The sequence below is a fragment of the Hevea brasiliensis genome, chromosome 8 (assembly GCF_030052815.1).
Source record: "Hevea brasiliensis isolate MT/VB/25A 57/8 chromosome 8, ASM3005281v1, whole genome shotgun sequence".
In the NCBI taxonomy this organism is placed as follows: domain Eukaryota; kingdom Viridiplantae; phylum Streptophyta; class Magnoliopsida; order Malpighiales; family Euphorbiaceae; genus Hevea; species Hevea brasiliensis.
The window spans coordinates 18,273,383-18,292,251 of NC_079500.1; the positions used below are offsets into that span (position 1 = coordinate 18,273,383).

The window sequence follows — 18,869 nt, forward strand, 5'->3', positions numbered from 1 at the left end:
TCTAGGCCAGTGATTTGGCCATAATTAATTCTACAAAACTTGAAAAATTGTAATAAAAATTTCTAAGTGACTATAAGACATAGGGTAACAACTTCTATGAAGAACCTTAGGCTAAAAATGACTATAACATGGCTAATTAATTAGACAAAGAAAGACTTAAGAAACTACCAAATTCTGGACCTTGAGAAAGGTTCATAAAATAACTTAGCATACGATATGAAATAAAATAGAATACTTTGTTAAGCATAAAAATAACATGAATTAATGAAACTATAGGTATGAAATAATATTTTTTTACCCAAAGTACACCTAAACTCATTTATATAGCTTGGATCGCTTGGTATACCAATTAGGGACTACATATTGGAGTACTGCCCACAGGGATAATCATTGACAAACAACATATGTCTAAGATGATTGCTCTACTGGCTTTATGCCTGCCCGATGGCCATAGTGCCAATTTTCATTATTACTGGCTTATGCTTGCCCGCTGGCCTTGTGCCTGACATGACCGTTGTATACTGGGTAGACATATGGATGTCTAACTAGTATACTCCCGTGTATCCAGTCTTTATAGTTTGTCATAGGTTACTTGGGCACAGATAAAAGCAATAAGCCTTAAATATAAATAAGTACATGAGAAAATCATTAATATGAATTTTATAAGACTAAATATAAGGTATATGCACAGAAAAGATCCATATTAGCTTATTTACTTCCAAAGTTCTGGAAAACAGGTAAAAGATTTTAAATACATGAAAATTAATATTTATTTATAAGGTTATACGTGAAATAATTATTTTAAATTGTTTAGTTATTTTTTCCTTATTTATGCACCTCTAAGCGTTATGCTTAGCGCATTGGTTCTTACCACGCGTAGGCACTGGAGAGCAGCAGCAGTAGGGCCTAGACCGGACTTGGACTAGATCTGCTACAGTGTGGGTTGTCACCTTATTAGTCATTTTGGTAGAGCTCATGTACATATTAGATTTTGCATTTTGGTATTGTATGTAATTAAATGATGTAAATAATTTTGGATTGTATATAAATTGTAAATTATAGTATATGTAAACTTTATATGAATAAAATGTAATTTATTTTCTTGAAATTGATATGAGCATGAGAAGTGATATGATGAATGAATAGATGAAATGGATATAAATTGTTTTAACAGGTAACATGAAACCCACCATGCACTAATAAAACAGAGGGAACTCTATCTGGGTCTTCATAAAAATGAAATGGGATAAAAAAAAAATTTCTACAAGTGAGATAGTAAAATTAAATGGATATTAAATTAATATTATAAACGATAAGACAGGATAGGGTGTTTTGACACTGAATGTGGCATGCCTTACTCGGCTACACTGTAGACGGGAGAGGGATGTTACAAAAATGAAATGAAATCCATATGTATGTATACCCCATAATTTTGGCAGCCATGGGTAGTTTAGGATTATAATGGTTTTCAATTTAATTTAGGTTCATTTTTAATGAGTTTGTTGAGTATATATGAATTTAGGCCTTAATTTCCATGTGTGGTGGAAGATTGAAATATTGGGAATTAGGGTTTTGAGCCAAATTAGGGCTTTGCCAAATTGAAAGTGAATTGGTGTTCTAATGGTCAATTAGTGATCATTTGAGGTAAATTGAACTTAATTTGGAGTGAATTATGGCATTGGATTAGGAAGTAGAGGCGCTGTCCTAAGTGCTAGGAATTTTGAACTTGAGTCCAGTGGGTTTAGGCAGCCCTAACTTGACTTGTGTAGCTTCAATTTGTGCAAGGCCAATTGGAGGTGAAACTAGGGACATAATGCCACATTGTTTATGAAGAGACCTTGCCCAAAAAACTAACTTAAGTTAACCTAAAATTTACCTAAATCTGGGTAACCAAAATTCTAGACCTGGAAAATGATCAAATGAACAGTGTTTGTTCAATTGGCCATAACTTTGTGTAGAGTGGTCCAAATGACCTGATTTTTAAACCCATGTAAGGCTTAGACAATGTAGAACAACTTTCTTGGAGAACATAAACTTGAATTCTGAGCATAACCAATTCAAATTACTAGCCAAAATTAGGACACCAAAACTGCTAGAACTAATTTTGACCAGAAAATCTGGAAATGGACCAATCCGGCCAGTTATGGTAAAAAAGCCACAACTTGAGCTAAGAAACTCCAAATTGAGTGATTCAAAAAGGAAATTAAAGAAGACACATCAAGGAACAACTTTGATGAAGAAAGTTTAGCCAAATTCTCACTGTAGGTTAGTCCAATGGAATAGTAAAACTTAGTGACCAAATCTGAAATTTTGAAATAACTTCCAATGAGCTTTGAAATGAAATTTGCAATCAATGCCAATAAATGTAAAACCCAAAATGTGGTATTTTAATACAATTGGAACTTGCCTACCTATTAATTATGGAAAAGTCAACATTTTTACATGAATAGTAAGGTGAATAGTAACCACCAAACCTCAAATGCAAAGAATTAAACAATTAACTTTGTAACATGCCCTTGTATGCCTAGTATGATTGGTTTGGATAGGTTGGCATACCAATAGGGTTTCGATAGCAATACTGCATATGGATTTGTTCCATTCTATGATTTATGGCATATAGTGCCATTTTGTGATGTTATGGCTTTTGGCCATTTTGATACTCTTGATATACTTGGCCTTGTGCCCGATGATTATTACGGCTTGTTAGCCATTCTGTTGCACACCTGGTAGACATTCTGTGACCCATGGTGTGACGGCCCGAGGTACTTGGTACCTAGTGCCAGTTTACCCATTTATCCAGTCTGGTCAATTTGTATAGGTTACTTGGGCAACGAAAATAAGTCTTAAAAATTCTATAACTAATTAATGGATATAAAATGCTATATAACTACCAAAATTTTAGTCTGCATGAATTTTGCATATTTAATTATTTTAGTTTATTTTTATATTATATTTGCACCACTAAGCTGTATGCTTAGCACATTGCTTTTTGCCATGCATAGATATTGGAGACCAAGAGCGTGAGCCCAGTAGAACATAGACTGGGAATCAGAGTTTTGGATCTGCATTCGTGTTCGGTGTCACCTCACACATGCAGTGTTCTTGGTAGGACCACTAGGCTTCATTTTGTATTTTGTATTCTGTAATGGACATTAATTTTTGTCTTGTAAACTATAAACTTATGTACTTATAGACTAATGTAATTATCTATAAATTTTGTTAATTAATAAAATTTGGGTATTTCTCATGAATTGAGCTCAATTATGTTCTGATGTTGGATGAATGAAATTATGAAATTGAGTTTGAACATTGAGATTTGATGAAATTGTGTTGATTTTTATTGGATTTATGGATATGATAAATATATTGGGAGTGTTTTTAACAAGTTTTGAAGAACTGTTTCCCAATTTTTAGCCGGCACTCTGTCGAATTTTCTATAAAATTTTCGACATCCCAAATTAATCAAAATTTCAGTATTTGACATAAACTTCATTTGAAAGCTTTTTAATAAAAAACTTAAGAACTAGGAATTGAAATAATATAAGATAAGGTGCTTTGGCACACTGTGTGACATGCCTTGCTCAGCTACATAGTAATTGGGTGAGGGGTGTCACATTTAGTGGTATCAAAGTACAGTTTAGGCATTTCTGGGTCTAGATAGAGTCCATACCATGCATTGTATTTGTAAGAGTTGAGGTGACACTAATGCAGATCTGTTTGTTTTTTGTTGTTTTGGTTAGGATATGGATCTTGCTTCGCAGAGAGTAGTAGATGAAAAAGTGGAGAGTCATGCTTCATCCATGGTAGAAGCTGGAGGCAGGGGAGAACCTACTCCACCAATGCCAGAGGCGCCTACACAGCCTCAGCAAGCCATGTTTGAACAAATGGCTACTTTTCTTCAGACAGATGGCAGGGGTTATACCACTGCTACCACCCCCAAAGCAGAAGTCCCATTTGGAAAAGCTGAGAAAATATGGAGCTGTGGACTTTCTGGAAAAGAAGGAAGATGATCTAGTTAAAGGAGCGAAAGCATGTAAAGAGCATTGAATTTAAAAATTTTCTTCTAGGGTTTCATGCATCATGCCACATCCATTATGTGCCTAATTAATTTCAATGCTCAATTGCATATTAAAACACTTTTAATATGTATTAGGATCTACATTTGCTATTTAAGATTTTTTGAATTAACAAATTAATTCAATTGAACCCTAGTTTATAATAAGTATATGTGCACTAACCTTTTGATGCACTATTGATGTAATTGGCACCTTTAGGAAGCACCTAGGACCCGAAATATTGTCCCTCTAGCTTGTCCACACTAAGATCACCAATGGGCAGCCCCCAATCTTGCTTCTCAAGCCTTGCCAACCAATTATAAATTAGATTTTTGCCTTGAGAGAGGTTTTATGTGTGTATAGGACACTAAAAATAATTTCTAGCAATTTTAATTCAAAGAAAACAATTGATTTCTCTTTGAATTGATGAGAAAAGATGAAGAGAGGAGAGGGAGGAAGAGGTGCCGCCACACATAAGAGAGAATAAGAATAAGTGTTTCTTCTTTTCTTTTCTCTTTTATAATTAGGTCATCACTTAAACCCTATGCCACATATCACCTCCACATTGTATCTTATTTTTAATTGACCTAATCACATTAAACCAAGTATCAAAGCTAGACTTAATCTTGACTTTGATCATCTTACATGATAGGAAGACAAATGGCAAGCTTATATGGTGCCATGTGTCACCATCTCATGGTGCCACAAGTTACCCTGTGAAATGACCAAATTATCCTTATGTTTATATTTTTGAGTTCTCAACCCAAAATCATTATTTCTTCTCTTCTAATTAATTTATATCAAATATAAATTAATTAATTAATCTCTACTAATTAATTTCTCACAATTAAATTCATATTTAAACACTTTAAATATAAATCTAACTTGTACTATACATCCAATAATCTAGATTTGGTTTCAAGTTATGCTAGGGACTTTGCAATCTTATTGCAAACCAAACCTATTTAATTAATCAATTAAATCATAGTTAACTTGGTGATTAACTTGTGTATTTATGTGACTCACTAGGCTCATCACTAATCGGCAATGAGATATGATATTAACTCTTAATATCATCAGAACTCTTTCTTACCATAAATGATTTCTCTAAATCATTTTAGGCACCTCATAGACCATGGTTAACACCTAGCATAGCATGCCATGGCCACCTAATTAGTAATAAGGAATACCTTAAATAAACCTATAATCATATGTTACCATGCACTAGAATCTCTCTGTTACAAAATTCTAATTCGAGCTGGAGTCATGATTTATGTCAAACCCCATTTGCTATGAATATTATATTCTCTTTTAATTCCAGTTCTTAATTAAATAGATTTTCTTATCAGAAACTCTTTTCTGACTAAATCTGTCTGTCCTGGCCAGGAATTTGAAACATCAAGAATAATTAAATAAACATAGGATTTTATCCCTATTTACTTAGGGTAACAGATTCCATCTTGATCAACACTTACCTCCATATATAACTAGTAGGAGCCAACACATACCCATATACCCATACACAGTACAAGTATGAAAGCAGTATCAAACTCAAACCACCTATATACATTATAACTGTGTTATCTTAGGTCTAAAGATTATATGCACTGATATGATATATGACAATGCATTGACAAGAGTAAACTCCATGTGCTTGTCATATACGTCACTCGTTCGGCCTACTTATCATGTATAAGTGCCTATCATATTTGTTATATGACATGAGACTCACCATTCTATCTTATTTATATCTCATATAAATACCTTAGGAACAAACATGATTACAATCTTTCTGGATAAGTCATGTCCTTATTGTGAAGTATCCTCGATTGTGAACCAATTTATGATACTTTGTGCTAGAAATACTGTCACTCATATTCTTAACAACTTAAGAATAGAATTTCTAACAAAATATCAATGGACCATTTCTATTACACATAAATACATTATGTAAACATAAAAGTGAAATTGCCTTTTATTAATAAAATATGTACAAGATACATACTAAATGATATGCTCTAGGGCATACTGCCAATAATCTCCCACTTGCACTAGAGCCATTCATTACAATATCTTAGACCCATCTTCTTAAGATGTCGGTCTAACTGTGACATAGGCTTCGTGAATGGATCAGCTAGATTTTCAGGTGATGCTATTTTCTATATGGCTACAACACCTCACCCAACTATTTCTCTGATAATGTGGTAGCGCCTTTCTATGTATTTGGATTTCTGGTGAGACTAGGGTTCCTTAGCCTGTATGACCGCTCCATTGTTATCACAGTAGAGTGGAACTGCTGACTCAATGGAAGGAACTACTACAAGTTCTGTCACAAACTTCTTTATCCAAACAGCTTCTTTTACAGCATCTGATGCAGCAATATACTCAGCCTCTGTAGTGGAATCAGTAGTCGTACTCTATTTGGAACTCTTCCAATTAACTGCATTTCCATTACAAATGAACACAAACTCAGAAGTAGACTTTCTATCATCGATATCTGATTGGAAATCAGAATCAGTATAACTATTCAATTGCAAGTCACCACCTCCATAAATCAAGAATAAATCCTTAGTTCTTCTCAAGTACTTAAGGATATGCTTGACAACTATCCAGTGTTCCAAACCTGGATTGGATTGAAACCTGCTAGTCAAACTAATAGCATGTGCAATATCCGGCCTAGTACACATCATTGCATATATCAAATTTCCAATAGCTAAAGCATATGGAATCCTGGCCATTTTATCTCTTTCTTCAGGTGTCTTTGGAGACATCTCTTTAAAAAGGTGGATACCATGTCTTACTGGTAATAATCCTCTCTTGGAATCAAGCATGTAAAACCTCTTTAACACCTTTTCCAATTATAGACTTTGGGATAAACCAATTATTCTTTTTGCTTTATCTCTATAGATGCGAATTCCAAGTATATAGGTTGCCTCCCCTAAGTCTTTCATGGAGAATGTATTTGACAACCATACCTTTACAGCTGTCAACATACCTATGTCATTACCTATCAACAGAATATCATCCACATATAAGACAAGGAAAGTGATAGCACTATCACTAACCTTCTTATATACACATGGTTCATCCACATTTTTTATAAAACCAAATGACTTAATGGCTTCATCAAAATGGATGTTCCAACTCCTCGAAGCTTGTTTCAACCCATAAATGGATCGCTTTAGCTTGCATACCTTGGAACCATCTTGGGATTCAAAACCCCTAGGTTATTCCATGAAAATGTTTTCTTCAATGTATCTATTAAGAAAAGTTGTTTTGACATCCATTTGTCAAATCTCATAATTATAGTATGGAGCTATTGCTAATAGAATCCTAATTGATTTAAGCATGGCAACAGGTGAGAAAGTCTCCTTATAGTTAATTCCTTTCCTTTGGCGAAACCCTTTCGCTACTAGCCTTGCTTTATAGGTCTCTACCTTTCTATTAGAACCAATTTTCTTCTTAAAAAAACCATTTATTTCCTATACGTACAATATCTTCAGGTGGGTTAACAAGATCCCAAACTTGATTCTTATACATGGAATCAATTTCGCGAAGGAGAGGAAGCATGTAAATTGTTAGATTAGAGCATTGAATTTTAAAAATTTCTTCTAGGGTTTCATGCATCATGCCACATCCATTATTAATTTCAATGCTTAATTGTATATTAAAACACTTTTAATATGTATTAGGATCTATGTTTGCCATTTAAGATTTTTGAATTAATAAATTAATTCAATTGAACCCTAGTTTGAAAGAAGAATATGTGCACTAAACTTTTTGATGCACAAGGGATGTGATTAGCACCTTTAGGAAGCAGCTAGGACCCCAAGTGTTGTCCCTCTAGCTTGTCCACACCATGATCACTAATGGTAGCCCTCAATCTTACTTTTCAAGCCTTGCAAACCAATTATAAATTGGCTCTTTGCCTTTAGAGAGGTTGTAGATGTGTATAGGACACTAGAAACAGTTTCTAGTAATTTTAATTCAAAGAAATTTGGGCAATTCTCTTTGAATTGATAAGAAAAGATGAAGAGGAGAGGGAGTTCTAAAAGTGATGGCACCTTTGAGACAAAGAAGAAGAGTGTTTTATTTTTTTTTCTTTTCCCTTTTATAATTAGGTCATCACTTAAACCCTTGCCACATGTCATCACCACCTTGCATCTTATTTTAATTAACTTAATCACATTAAGCCAAGTGTTAAAGCTAGACTTAATCTTGACTTTGATGATCTTACATGATAGGAAGACAAATGGTAAGCTTATATGATGCCATGTGTCACTATCTCATTGTGCCACATGTCACCCTGTGAAATGATCAAAATACTCTTATGTTGTAATTTTGAGTTCTCAACCCAAAATCATTATTTCTCCTCTTCTAATCAATTTATATCAAATATAAATTAATTAATCTCCATTAATTAATTTCTCATAATTAAATTCATATTTAAACACTTTAAATATAAATTTAATTTATACTATATATCCAATAACCTAGATTTGGTTTCAAGCCATGCAAGGGACCTTGCAATCTCATTGCAAACCAAACCTATTTAATTAATCAATTAAACTCTTTAATTAATCAATTAAATCACATTTTACTTGGTGATTAACTTATGTATGTGTGTGACTTACTAGGCTCATCACTAATTGGCAATGAGATATGATATTAACTCTTAATATCATAAGAACTCTTTCTTACCATAAATGATTTCTCTAAATTATTTTAGGTATCTCATAGACCATGGTTGACACCTAGCATAGCATGCCATGGCCACCCAATCAGTAACAAGGAATACCTTTAAATGAACCTTTAATCATATGTTACCATGTACTAGAATCTCTCTGTTACAAAATCCCAACTCAAGCTAGATATTATGTTCTCTTTTAATTTCAGTTCTTGATTAATTAGATTTTCTTGTCAGAAACACTTTTCTGACTCAATCTGCTTGTCTTGGCCAGGAACTTGAAACATTAAGAATAATTACATGAACATAGGACTTTATCCCTATTTACATAGGGTAACTGATAAGTGCATAATTTATTAATTTTACTTCCATCACATTTAATGTTTCTAGGGTATCTTTATGCCTAATTCATTTGATTAAAGTATAATTATCTATTAGGCATATTTTTAGAGAGTTGTTGAAATAATTGTGTTAAATGGAGAAATTTTCAGCATTTGCATTAATTTGACTCTTGCTGTATTTTTCAGGGTTTTGGTGAAGTCCCAGAACATAGAAGTGTGGAAGGAAACTTGGAAAGGTTGAAGGATTGAGAAGCGTTGTTGATACAAAGTACATGGGTCGTGTAAGCACAACCACCGACCCGTGTAACATTCTGCCAGAAGAAATCCAGAGAACCGAGGAAGAACAAAGTACACGGGCCGTGTAATTTGACCCGTGTAAATCTTGGAGACCCGTGCAGCTTTCTGTGCTGATACAAAACAGACCCACTTAGCTCCAATAAGTTACACGGCCCTGAGCCGTGTAATGATACACGGGCCATGTATCAATCGACAATCAGTTTCCTGATTTTTCTCCAGTTACAGTTTTTGAGAAAGACTCTAAAAACCTAACCCTAATCCATTTATTATAAATAGAAGAGGCAGCAGCTGACACAAAGAGACAATTGAGATGCCTCCAAAATCATTCAATAGCCTCTCCATTCTTTCTTTCTAGATTTTTTCAATTTTCTTTTTTATTTTTCTATAAGCCATCAACATGAGTGGCTAAGTTTTTAATTCAGTTCAAAGGATTCAAGTTCTTTTGCTTGATTTGTGAGACCAGGTTCTTAATTTAATTTATGTCTATTTGAATATCTATTGTTTTCTGATTTCATTGTCTTTGATCTATTGAATGATTTGCTAAGAAGTCCTATTAGTTAATTGTTTGATGTGATCAATTGCTAGTTCATCTTCATAATCCGTAATTGTTGTGTAAGATTGAACATGAGTAGCAATTAGGTTTTATTGATTATAATCCCAGTTTTCGATAATAACCTAAGGAAATAATAGGGTGAATTAAATGATTTATGCTTCATAAATTGTTGTTCAGCTTATCTACTTCCTATTCTTAATGCAGTTATTAATTTAATGAGGATTGCTTAATACCAATTCAGTTAGTAATTAGAGTTAACAAGAGTGTTGGGCTCAAATTGATGAGTATAGGAAAGTCAGGGGTTTACCTCGCTGTTTGGTAAGTCTACGTTAAGTATTCAATAAGAGATAATTGTATTTCTTTTATCTATGATCAAATCAATGCATTGGAATAAGAATGACCTTGGACTGAAGTTTTTTTAATTTGAGAGTTTCTTATTTAATTTTAGATTTTAATTTTGGATTGTTGATTTCTTCTTTGGATTGCAAATTACACCCCCCCCCTCCCAACCTTTGTTTCTTTTTTCCATTACACAAGTGCACAAAATTTTAGTAATTCAGTCTCTAGGGTTCGACCTGGATTTACCACTTGCTGCAGAAAATATTTTATAGCTGGTAATTTTAGTTAATTTAAATTTTGGTGGATTCGATAACCATCATAACAGATTCCATCTTAATCAACACCTATCTCCATATATAACTAGTAGGAGCCAACACATGCCCATATACCCATACACAATACAAGTATGAAAGCAATATCAAACTTAAACCACCTATATATAAGATAACTATGTTATCTCAAGTCTAAAGATTATATGCACTAATATGATATATGACAATGCATTGACAATAGTAAACTCCATGTGCTTGTCATATGCGTCACTCGTTCGGCCTACTTATCATGTATAAATGCCTATCATGTTTGTTATATGGCAGGAGACTCACCATTCCATCTTATTTATATCTCATATAAATACCTTGGGAACAAACATGATTACAATCTTTCTGGATAAGTCATATCCTTATTGTGAAGTATCCTCGATTGTGAACCAATTTTATGATACTTTGTGCCAGAAATACTGTCACTCATATTCTTAACAACTTAAGAATAGAATTTCTAACAAAATATCAATGAACCATTTCTATTACACATAAATACATTATGTAAATGAAAAAGTGAAATTGTCTTTTATTAATAAAATATGTACAAGATACTTACTAAATGATATGCTCTAGGGCATACTACTAACAATCTCCTACTAGCACTAGAGCCATTCATTGCAATATCATAGACTCATATTCTGAAGATGTCAGTCTAACTAAACTTGTGACATAGGCTTCGTGAATGGATCAGCTGGATTTTCAACTGATGCTATTTTCTGCATGGCTACATCGCCTCGCCCAACTATTTCTCTGATAATGTGGTAGCGCCATTCTATGTGTTTAGATTTCTGGTGAGACTAAGGTTCCTTATATCCAACCAGTCTCTTTTGCAGCATCTGATGCAGTAATATACTCGGCCTCTGTAGTGGAATCAGCAGTCATACTCTATTTGGAACTCTTCCAACTGACTGCACCTCCATTATAAATGAATAAAAACCCAAAGGTAGACTTTCTATCATCAATATCTGATTTCAAATTAGAATCAATATAACCATCCAATTGCAAGTCACCACCTCCATAAATCAAGAATAAATCCTTAGTTCTTCTCAAGTACTTAAGGATATTCTTGACAGCTATCCAGTGTTCCAAACCTGGATTGAATTGAAACCTATTAGTCAAACTAACAACATGTGTGATGTCTGGCCTAGTACACATCATTGCATACATTAAACTTTCAATAGCCGAAGCATATGAAATCCTGGTCATTTTATCTCTTTCTTCAGGTGTCTTTGGAGACATATCTTTAGAAAGGTGGATACCATGTCTCACTGGTAACAATATTCTCTTAGAATCAAGCATGTTAAACCTCTTTAACACCTTTTCCAAGTATAGACTTTGGGATAAACCAATTATTCTTTTTGCTCTATCTCTATAGATGCGAATTCTAAGAATATAGGTTGCCTCCCCTAAGTCTTTCATGGAGAATGTATTTGATAACCATACTTTTATAGCTGTCAACATACCTATATCATTACCTATCAATAAAATATCATCCACATATAAGACAAGGAAAGTGATAGCACCATCACTAACCTTCTTATATACACATGGTTCATCCACATTTTTTATAAAACCAAATGTCTTAATGGCTTCATCAAAATGGATGTTCCAACTCCTCGTAGCTTATTTCAACCCATAAATGGATGGTTTTAGCTTGCATACCTTGGAACCATCTTGGGATTTAAAACCCCTAGGTTGTTCCATGAAAAAGTTTTCTTCAATGTTTCCATTAAGAAAAGCTGTTTTGACATCCATCTGCTAAATCTCGTAATCATAGTATGCAACTATTGCTAATAGAATCCTAATTGATTTAAGCATGGCAACAGGTGAGAAGGTCTCCTCATAGTCGATTCCTTGCCTTTGACGAAACCCTTTCACTACTAGCTTTGCTTTATAGGTCTCTACCTTTCCATCAGAACCAATTTTCTTTTTGAAAACCCATTTATTCCCTATAGGTACAATACCTTCAGGTGGGTCAACAAGATCCCAAACTTGATTCTTATACATATAATCAATTTCGGATTTCATAGCATCAATCTATTTTGAAGAGTCTATATCTAATATAGCTTCTTCATAGGTAAGTGGATCATATCCATGATCTACTTCTTCATGAATAAACAACTCTTGTTCATCTTCATGAAGAAAACTATATCTCAATAGTGGGTGAGATATCCTGGTTGATCTGAAAAATATGGCATCTCTATTTACCACAACCTTTTGTGATGTAGGCAAATAAAAATAATATCCAAAACTCTCTTTTGGATATCCAACAAATCGACCCTTTTCTGATCTGATTTCCAATTTATCAGTGTTCAGCTTTTTGATATAAGCTGGACAACTCCAAATCTTAACATGCTTAAGACTTGGTTTTCTTCCATGCCATATCTCATAAGGTGTGGAAGAAACTGATTTTGATTCCTATTCAGAATATGCAAAGTGGATTCTAATGCAAATCCCCAAAAGTAGATTGGCATATCAGTATAGCTCATCATACTACATACCATATCTAATAAGGTACGATTTCTCCTTTCAAATACACCATTCAGCTGTGGTGTTCCTGGAGGAGTCAGCTAGGAAACAATGCCATGCTCTTTCAAGTATTCATCAAATTCAGTACTTAAGTATTCACCTCCATGATCTAATCGAAGAGTTTTAATACTTTTTCCTGTTTGATATTCTACTTCAGATTTAAATTCTTTGAACTTTTCAAAGGATTCATGTTTGTATTTCATCAAATACAAATACCCAAACCTTAATTTATCATCAGTAAAGGTAATAAAGTAATGAAAATCACCTCGAGCCGTTTCCTTAAATGGATCACATACATCACTATGCATTTGCTCCAAAATATTTTCAGCTCTTAGTCCTTGTCCAACAAAGGGTGATCTAGTCATTTTGCCCTAAAGGCAGGATTCATAAGTTGGAGTAGGTTCAGAACCCAATGAGGATAAAATCACTATTTTCTCCAGTTTTGCAATCCTATCTTCTGCAACATGACCTAACCTTAAGTGCCAAATATTTTTTAAACTTGAGTTGATTTTCATCATGGCATTACATTCTTTTAGATTGCTTGCATTCATTTTATGTTTATCATTATTATCCAAATAATAAAGACCATCATGCATATAACCCGAGCCAACATATTTATTTCCAAAATAAATATTGCAAACATCATCTGTGAACTGAAATTCATAACCATTTCTAGTCAAACTAGATATAGAAATGTTCTTAAAAGCATCAGGCACATACAAAATATTATTCAAACACAAAATATGTCCACACATGTAAAAAGATTTAGATCATATAGCTAAAGCTTCAACAGTTGAGCCATCGCCAATCCGGAGTCTAAAATCTCGAGTATGCAAGCTGCTACTATTTGCTAGTTCCTGCATATCATAAGAAATGTAAGAACTAGCACCAGTATCTAAAACCCAAGTTGTAGATGAACTATGAGCATCATCAGTATCTAAAAAACAAGATATAGACATACCTTCTGAAGGTGTATCCTTCTTGTCCTTCAGAGAAGCAAGATACTCTAGGCAATTCCTTTTCCAGTGCCCATCATTCTAGCAATGGAAACACTTTCCTTTGCCTCCATCAGCTTTGGTCTTCCCTTTCTGTTTGGCTATCTTCTTGGAAGGTCCTTGTCACACCCTACCCCTCTGTAAGGCATAACATGATCCCGTAGTATACCTAATGAATTACCAACTTCGTCTACTGATAACCCATTAAATACACTACAAGGGATTTTAAAACTTTTCTTACTTCTTTTACAGTGGTGAGCACTATTTACAGGTGTTAAAAACCTTTTTGAACTGAAATGATAGAACTAACACATTTGAATTATTTGGAATTTCTGTAAAAATTTTGGCAGAGTGCCATCTGTATTTTGGATAAAACAGTTCTTCAAAAAACCTGTAAAAAGCACTTTAATATATTTCCAAATCTCAACTCCAACATATTTCTCAACACAACATTTTTCTCAACTCAAATCCACTGTGATTTTTCAAAGACTGAGATACAAGAAATATAATATAATTTTTACAAGTCAAAATAACTCATAATTTACTTTACAACTTCAATGATGTGAACCTTCAAGTAATTGGTAACTTGAAAACCCACATTCAAGAATTAAATGAACAATATGGAAAGCACCAAATCAAGATGTATGAATTTGAATCTTTGAACCAGCACAATCAGATTGTTGTGTAATTCAAAGAAAATATCAGAAATAGGATTCTTGACCTAATTCATATAGAGAATGAATAAACCAAGAATATTATGCACATTAAACCTAGCAAGATAGAATCTCAGCAAGTTAATGAGCTTCACAAGAACAAAGGCAACAGCCAATTTACTCACTAAAGGAGCAGAAACAATCTCTCATTAATATTCAAAGTGTGTCTTCCACCCTCTCATTACACTTGTATTTATAGCCTCTTGGCTTCAAAGCTAAAGACAAAAAATATCCCTACTTTAGTAACAGCTGGAAGGGGCTTTAAGTCCAAACAAAAATGAATCTATCAAAAGACTAAAAACTCCTAACAAAAAGTGAATTTAATACAGCAGCAAATAAGGGCATTTAAGTCCAAAAAAGAGGTGGTTATAACAGCAAAGAATATTCCTTGAAAAAGATGCCAGCAGATACATGTACATGAGTTGGATCTGGTGCATGCATGTCCACAGGTTATTCCATGTAATCTAATGCTCCACATGACACCTGGTCACTTCTAAGCATAATTTTCATCAAATTTAATCCTTTATATTTTTCTTCATGCCATTCCAGCTTATAATCCTTGCTCCTTATGATTTCACAAATTAAATTCTGAAGTGATTTAGCTCTAGCTCTAGTAATTGAACCTTGGATGAAATCCTTTGTCGTGGATGTAGCTTGATTCTCATCATTCCCCTCCGCTTCAAAAGGATTCATCCTCGAATCTGTTCCTACATCAAGACAAGGAGATAAATCAGCAACATTGAAGGTGGCACTGACATTATACTCACCGGGCAGGTTTATTTTGTAGGCGTTATCATTAATTTTGGTCAGCACTTGGAAAGGTCCATCACATCTTGGTTGTAATTTTGATTTCCTTCGAGAGGGAAACCTTTCTTTGCGCAAGTGAACCCATACCCAATCTCCAGGTTGAAATGTGACTTTCTTCCTTCCTTTGTTGGCTTGGCTAGCATATTTTTCATTTTTCTTTTCAATTTGAAGCTTGGCTTGTTCATGGATTTTCTTCACCAATTCTGCTTTTCTTTTTCCATCTAAACTAGCAAGCTCGTTCACAGGCAAAGGTAAAAGATCCAAAGGAGTTGAAGGATTGAAACCATACACAATTTCAAATGGAGAATAGCCAGTAGAAGAATGCACATTTCTATTGTATGCAAATTCAACAAGTGGAATGTAATCTTCCCATGACTTCAAATTTTGCTTAACCACAGCACGCAAAAGAGTAGTTAGTGTCCTATTTACTACTTCAGTTTGACCATCGGTTTGTGGGTGACAAGTGGTGGAAAATAACAACTTGGTGCCCAATTTTCCCCACAAAACCTTCCAAAAGTGACTGAGGAATTTAACATCCCTATCACTAACTAAACTCTTAGGTATGCCATGCAACCTAACAATATCTCTAAAGAATAAATTTGCAACATTTGTAGCATCATCAGTTTTATGGCATGGAATAAAATGTGCCATTTTTGAAAACTTGTCAACAACAACAAAAATTGAATCATGGCCTTGTTTAGACCTAGGTAATCCCAATACAAAATCCATAGACAAATGAACCCAAGGATCACTAGGAGGAGGCAAAGGTGTATACAAACCTTATGGCAAAACTCTAGATTTGGCCTTAGCACACACAACGCACCTAACACATACTCTTTCAACATCTCTTTTCATATTCGGCCAATAAAAATGTTCATTTAACACATCTAAAGTTTTGGCAATACCAAAATGACCCATTAATCACGCATGGAACTCTTAGGCACACACAATCTATTTTCTCTAAAAAATATCCATCATGCCTATAAAACTTCCCAAAAGCATTCTTTTCACAAGCTGCATACACTCTAGCAAAGTCATCATCTTCAACATATAATTCTTTCACATATTCGAATCCTAATAACTTTGCATTAAGAAGGGCAAGAAGGTTATACCTTCGAGATAAGGCATTAGCCACCACATTTTCTTTCCCATGTTTGTATTGAATCACATATGGGAAGGTCTCAAGGAACTCAACCCATTTTGCATGATGCCTACTCAACTTATTTTGCCCCTTGATATGCTTCAATGACTCATGATCTATGTGGATGACAAATTGCTTTGGCCAAAGGTAATGTTGCCATGTTTCCAAGGCACGTACCAATGCATACAACTCCTTGTCATATGTAGAATAGTTTAAAGCTGCTCCATTAAGCTTCTCACTAAAGTATGCTATTGGTCTCTTATCCTGCATTAAAACGGCTCTAATACCTACACCTGATGCGTCACACTCAATCTCAAAAGTCTTAGAAAAATCAGGTAAAGCCAACACAGGAGCAGAATATAACATGTCTTTAATTTTGTGAAAAACATCATCTTGTTTCTGTTCCCAAACAAAATTAACATTCTTTTTGACAAGATCATTCAATGGTGCTGCAATGGTACTGAAATTCTTAATAAATCTTCTATAGAAACTAGTTAGTCCATGGAAACTACGCACTTCAGATGCAGACTTTGGAGTGGGCCAGTCTCTAATAGCTCTAATTTTTTCATCATCGACTTCAACACCATTAGCACTAATGACAAATCCTAAAAAGACAACATTTTCCATGCAAAATGAACATTTCTTCAAGTTAGCATATAATTTTTCCTTTCTTAACACATCGAATACAGCTCTTAAATGATGCATATGTTCATCCATGCCTTTACTGTAAACCAATATATCATCAAAATAAACAACAACAAATTTTCCAATAAAAGCACACAACACATGATTCATCAATCTCATAAAAGTGCTAGGAGCATTAGTTAGCCCAAAAGGCATCACTAACCACTCATATAGTCCATGCTTTGTTTTAAATATAGTCTTCCATTCATCACCTACATTCATGCGAATTTGATGATATCCGCTTTTCAAGTCAATTTTGGTAAACACACAAGCACCACAAAGTTCATCCAACATATCATCCAATCTAAGTATAGGGTGGCGATACTTTACAGTGATTTTGTTGACCGCCCTACAATCCACACACATGCGCCATGTGCCATCTTTCTTTGGTACCAAAAGGACGGGTACAGCACAAGGGCTCATACTTTCTCTCACGTAACCCTTAGCTAGTAATTCCTCAACTTGCCTTTGTAATTCTTTGGTTTCTTAAGGATTAGTTCTATAGGCTGGACGGTTGGGAATAACAGCTCTAGGTACAAAATCAATCTGGTGCTCAATCCCTCGAATAGGTGGTAGTCCAGCTGGCATCTCCTCAGGTAGCACATCCTTATATTCCTGCAAAAGGGAGACAACAACACTAGGCAAATTGGGGTCAAGGTCAGATGTGGATAAACAAGAGTCCTTAAACACAATTAATAACATTTGCTTGTTGGCAAACATGGCATTCCTCACATCTCTTCCTTTAGCATACAAGTTTAATTTTCTCTCCCCTCTTTCCGCACAGCTCTCCTTTTGCGCCGAAGTTTCACCTTTTTCAAGCACTCTTGGAATGTTTTCTTTACTCTCTTTTCTTTCCTCACAACCACCCTTGTCTTGCTTACTCACAATATTTTCAGTCAATTTCTTTTCACTCCTTTTCTTCTCTGCTCTCTTTTCGGCCACTCTTGATTTTACCTCACCCATTGCTTGCTTAAGCCTTGTTTGGTCTTCATAAATCTGTTTTGGTGTCATAGGTGCCAAAATGATTTTCCTTCCATTCATTTCAAAAGAATACCTATTTTTATACCCATCGTGGATCACCTTTCTATCAAATTGCCATGGTCGGCCAAGTAATAAATGGCCAGCTTGCATTGGAACCACGTCACACATAACCTCATCTTGATACTTTCCTATTGCAAAGGAAATCAGCACTCGTTTTGTTACTTTCACCTCACCGCATTCATTCAACCACTGTAATTTATAGGGTCTAGGGTGTTTCAAAGTCCTCAACCCTAATCTCTGCACCAAAATAGTACTAGCAACATTGGCACAACTTCCCCCATCAATGATGACACTACAAGCTTTGTCTTGGATAAGACACCTTGTATGGAAAATTGTTTCTCTTTGCAATTCATCACCAACATCC

The 18,869-nt window shown here is 34.5% G+C and overlaps 1 protein-coding gene across 1 annotated transcript in view; it reads left to right on the plus strand.

Moving 5' to 3' along the window:
• The window catches only part of LOC131182085 (uncharacterized), a 39,063-nt gene extending 35,053 nt beyond the window's left edge, over nt 1–4,010 (plus strand). Inside the window, exon 3 of the mRNA XM_058150721.1 lies at nt 3,741–4,010. Coding sequence (XP_058006704.1) covers nt 3,741–4,010 — 270 coding nt within the window. The remainder of the gene's footprint in view (nt 1–3,740) is intronic.
• The last annotated feature ends 14,859 nt before the right edge of the window (nt 4,011–18,869 follow it).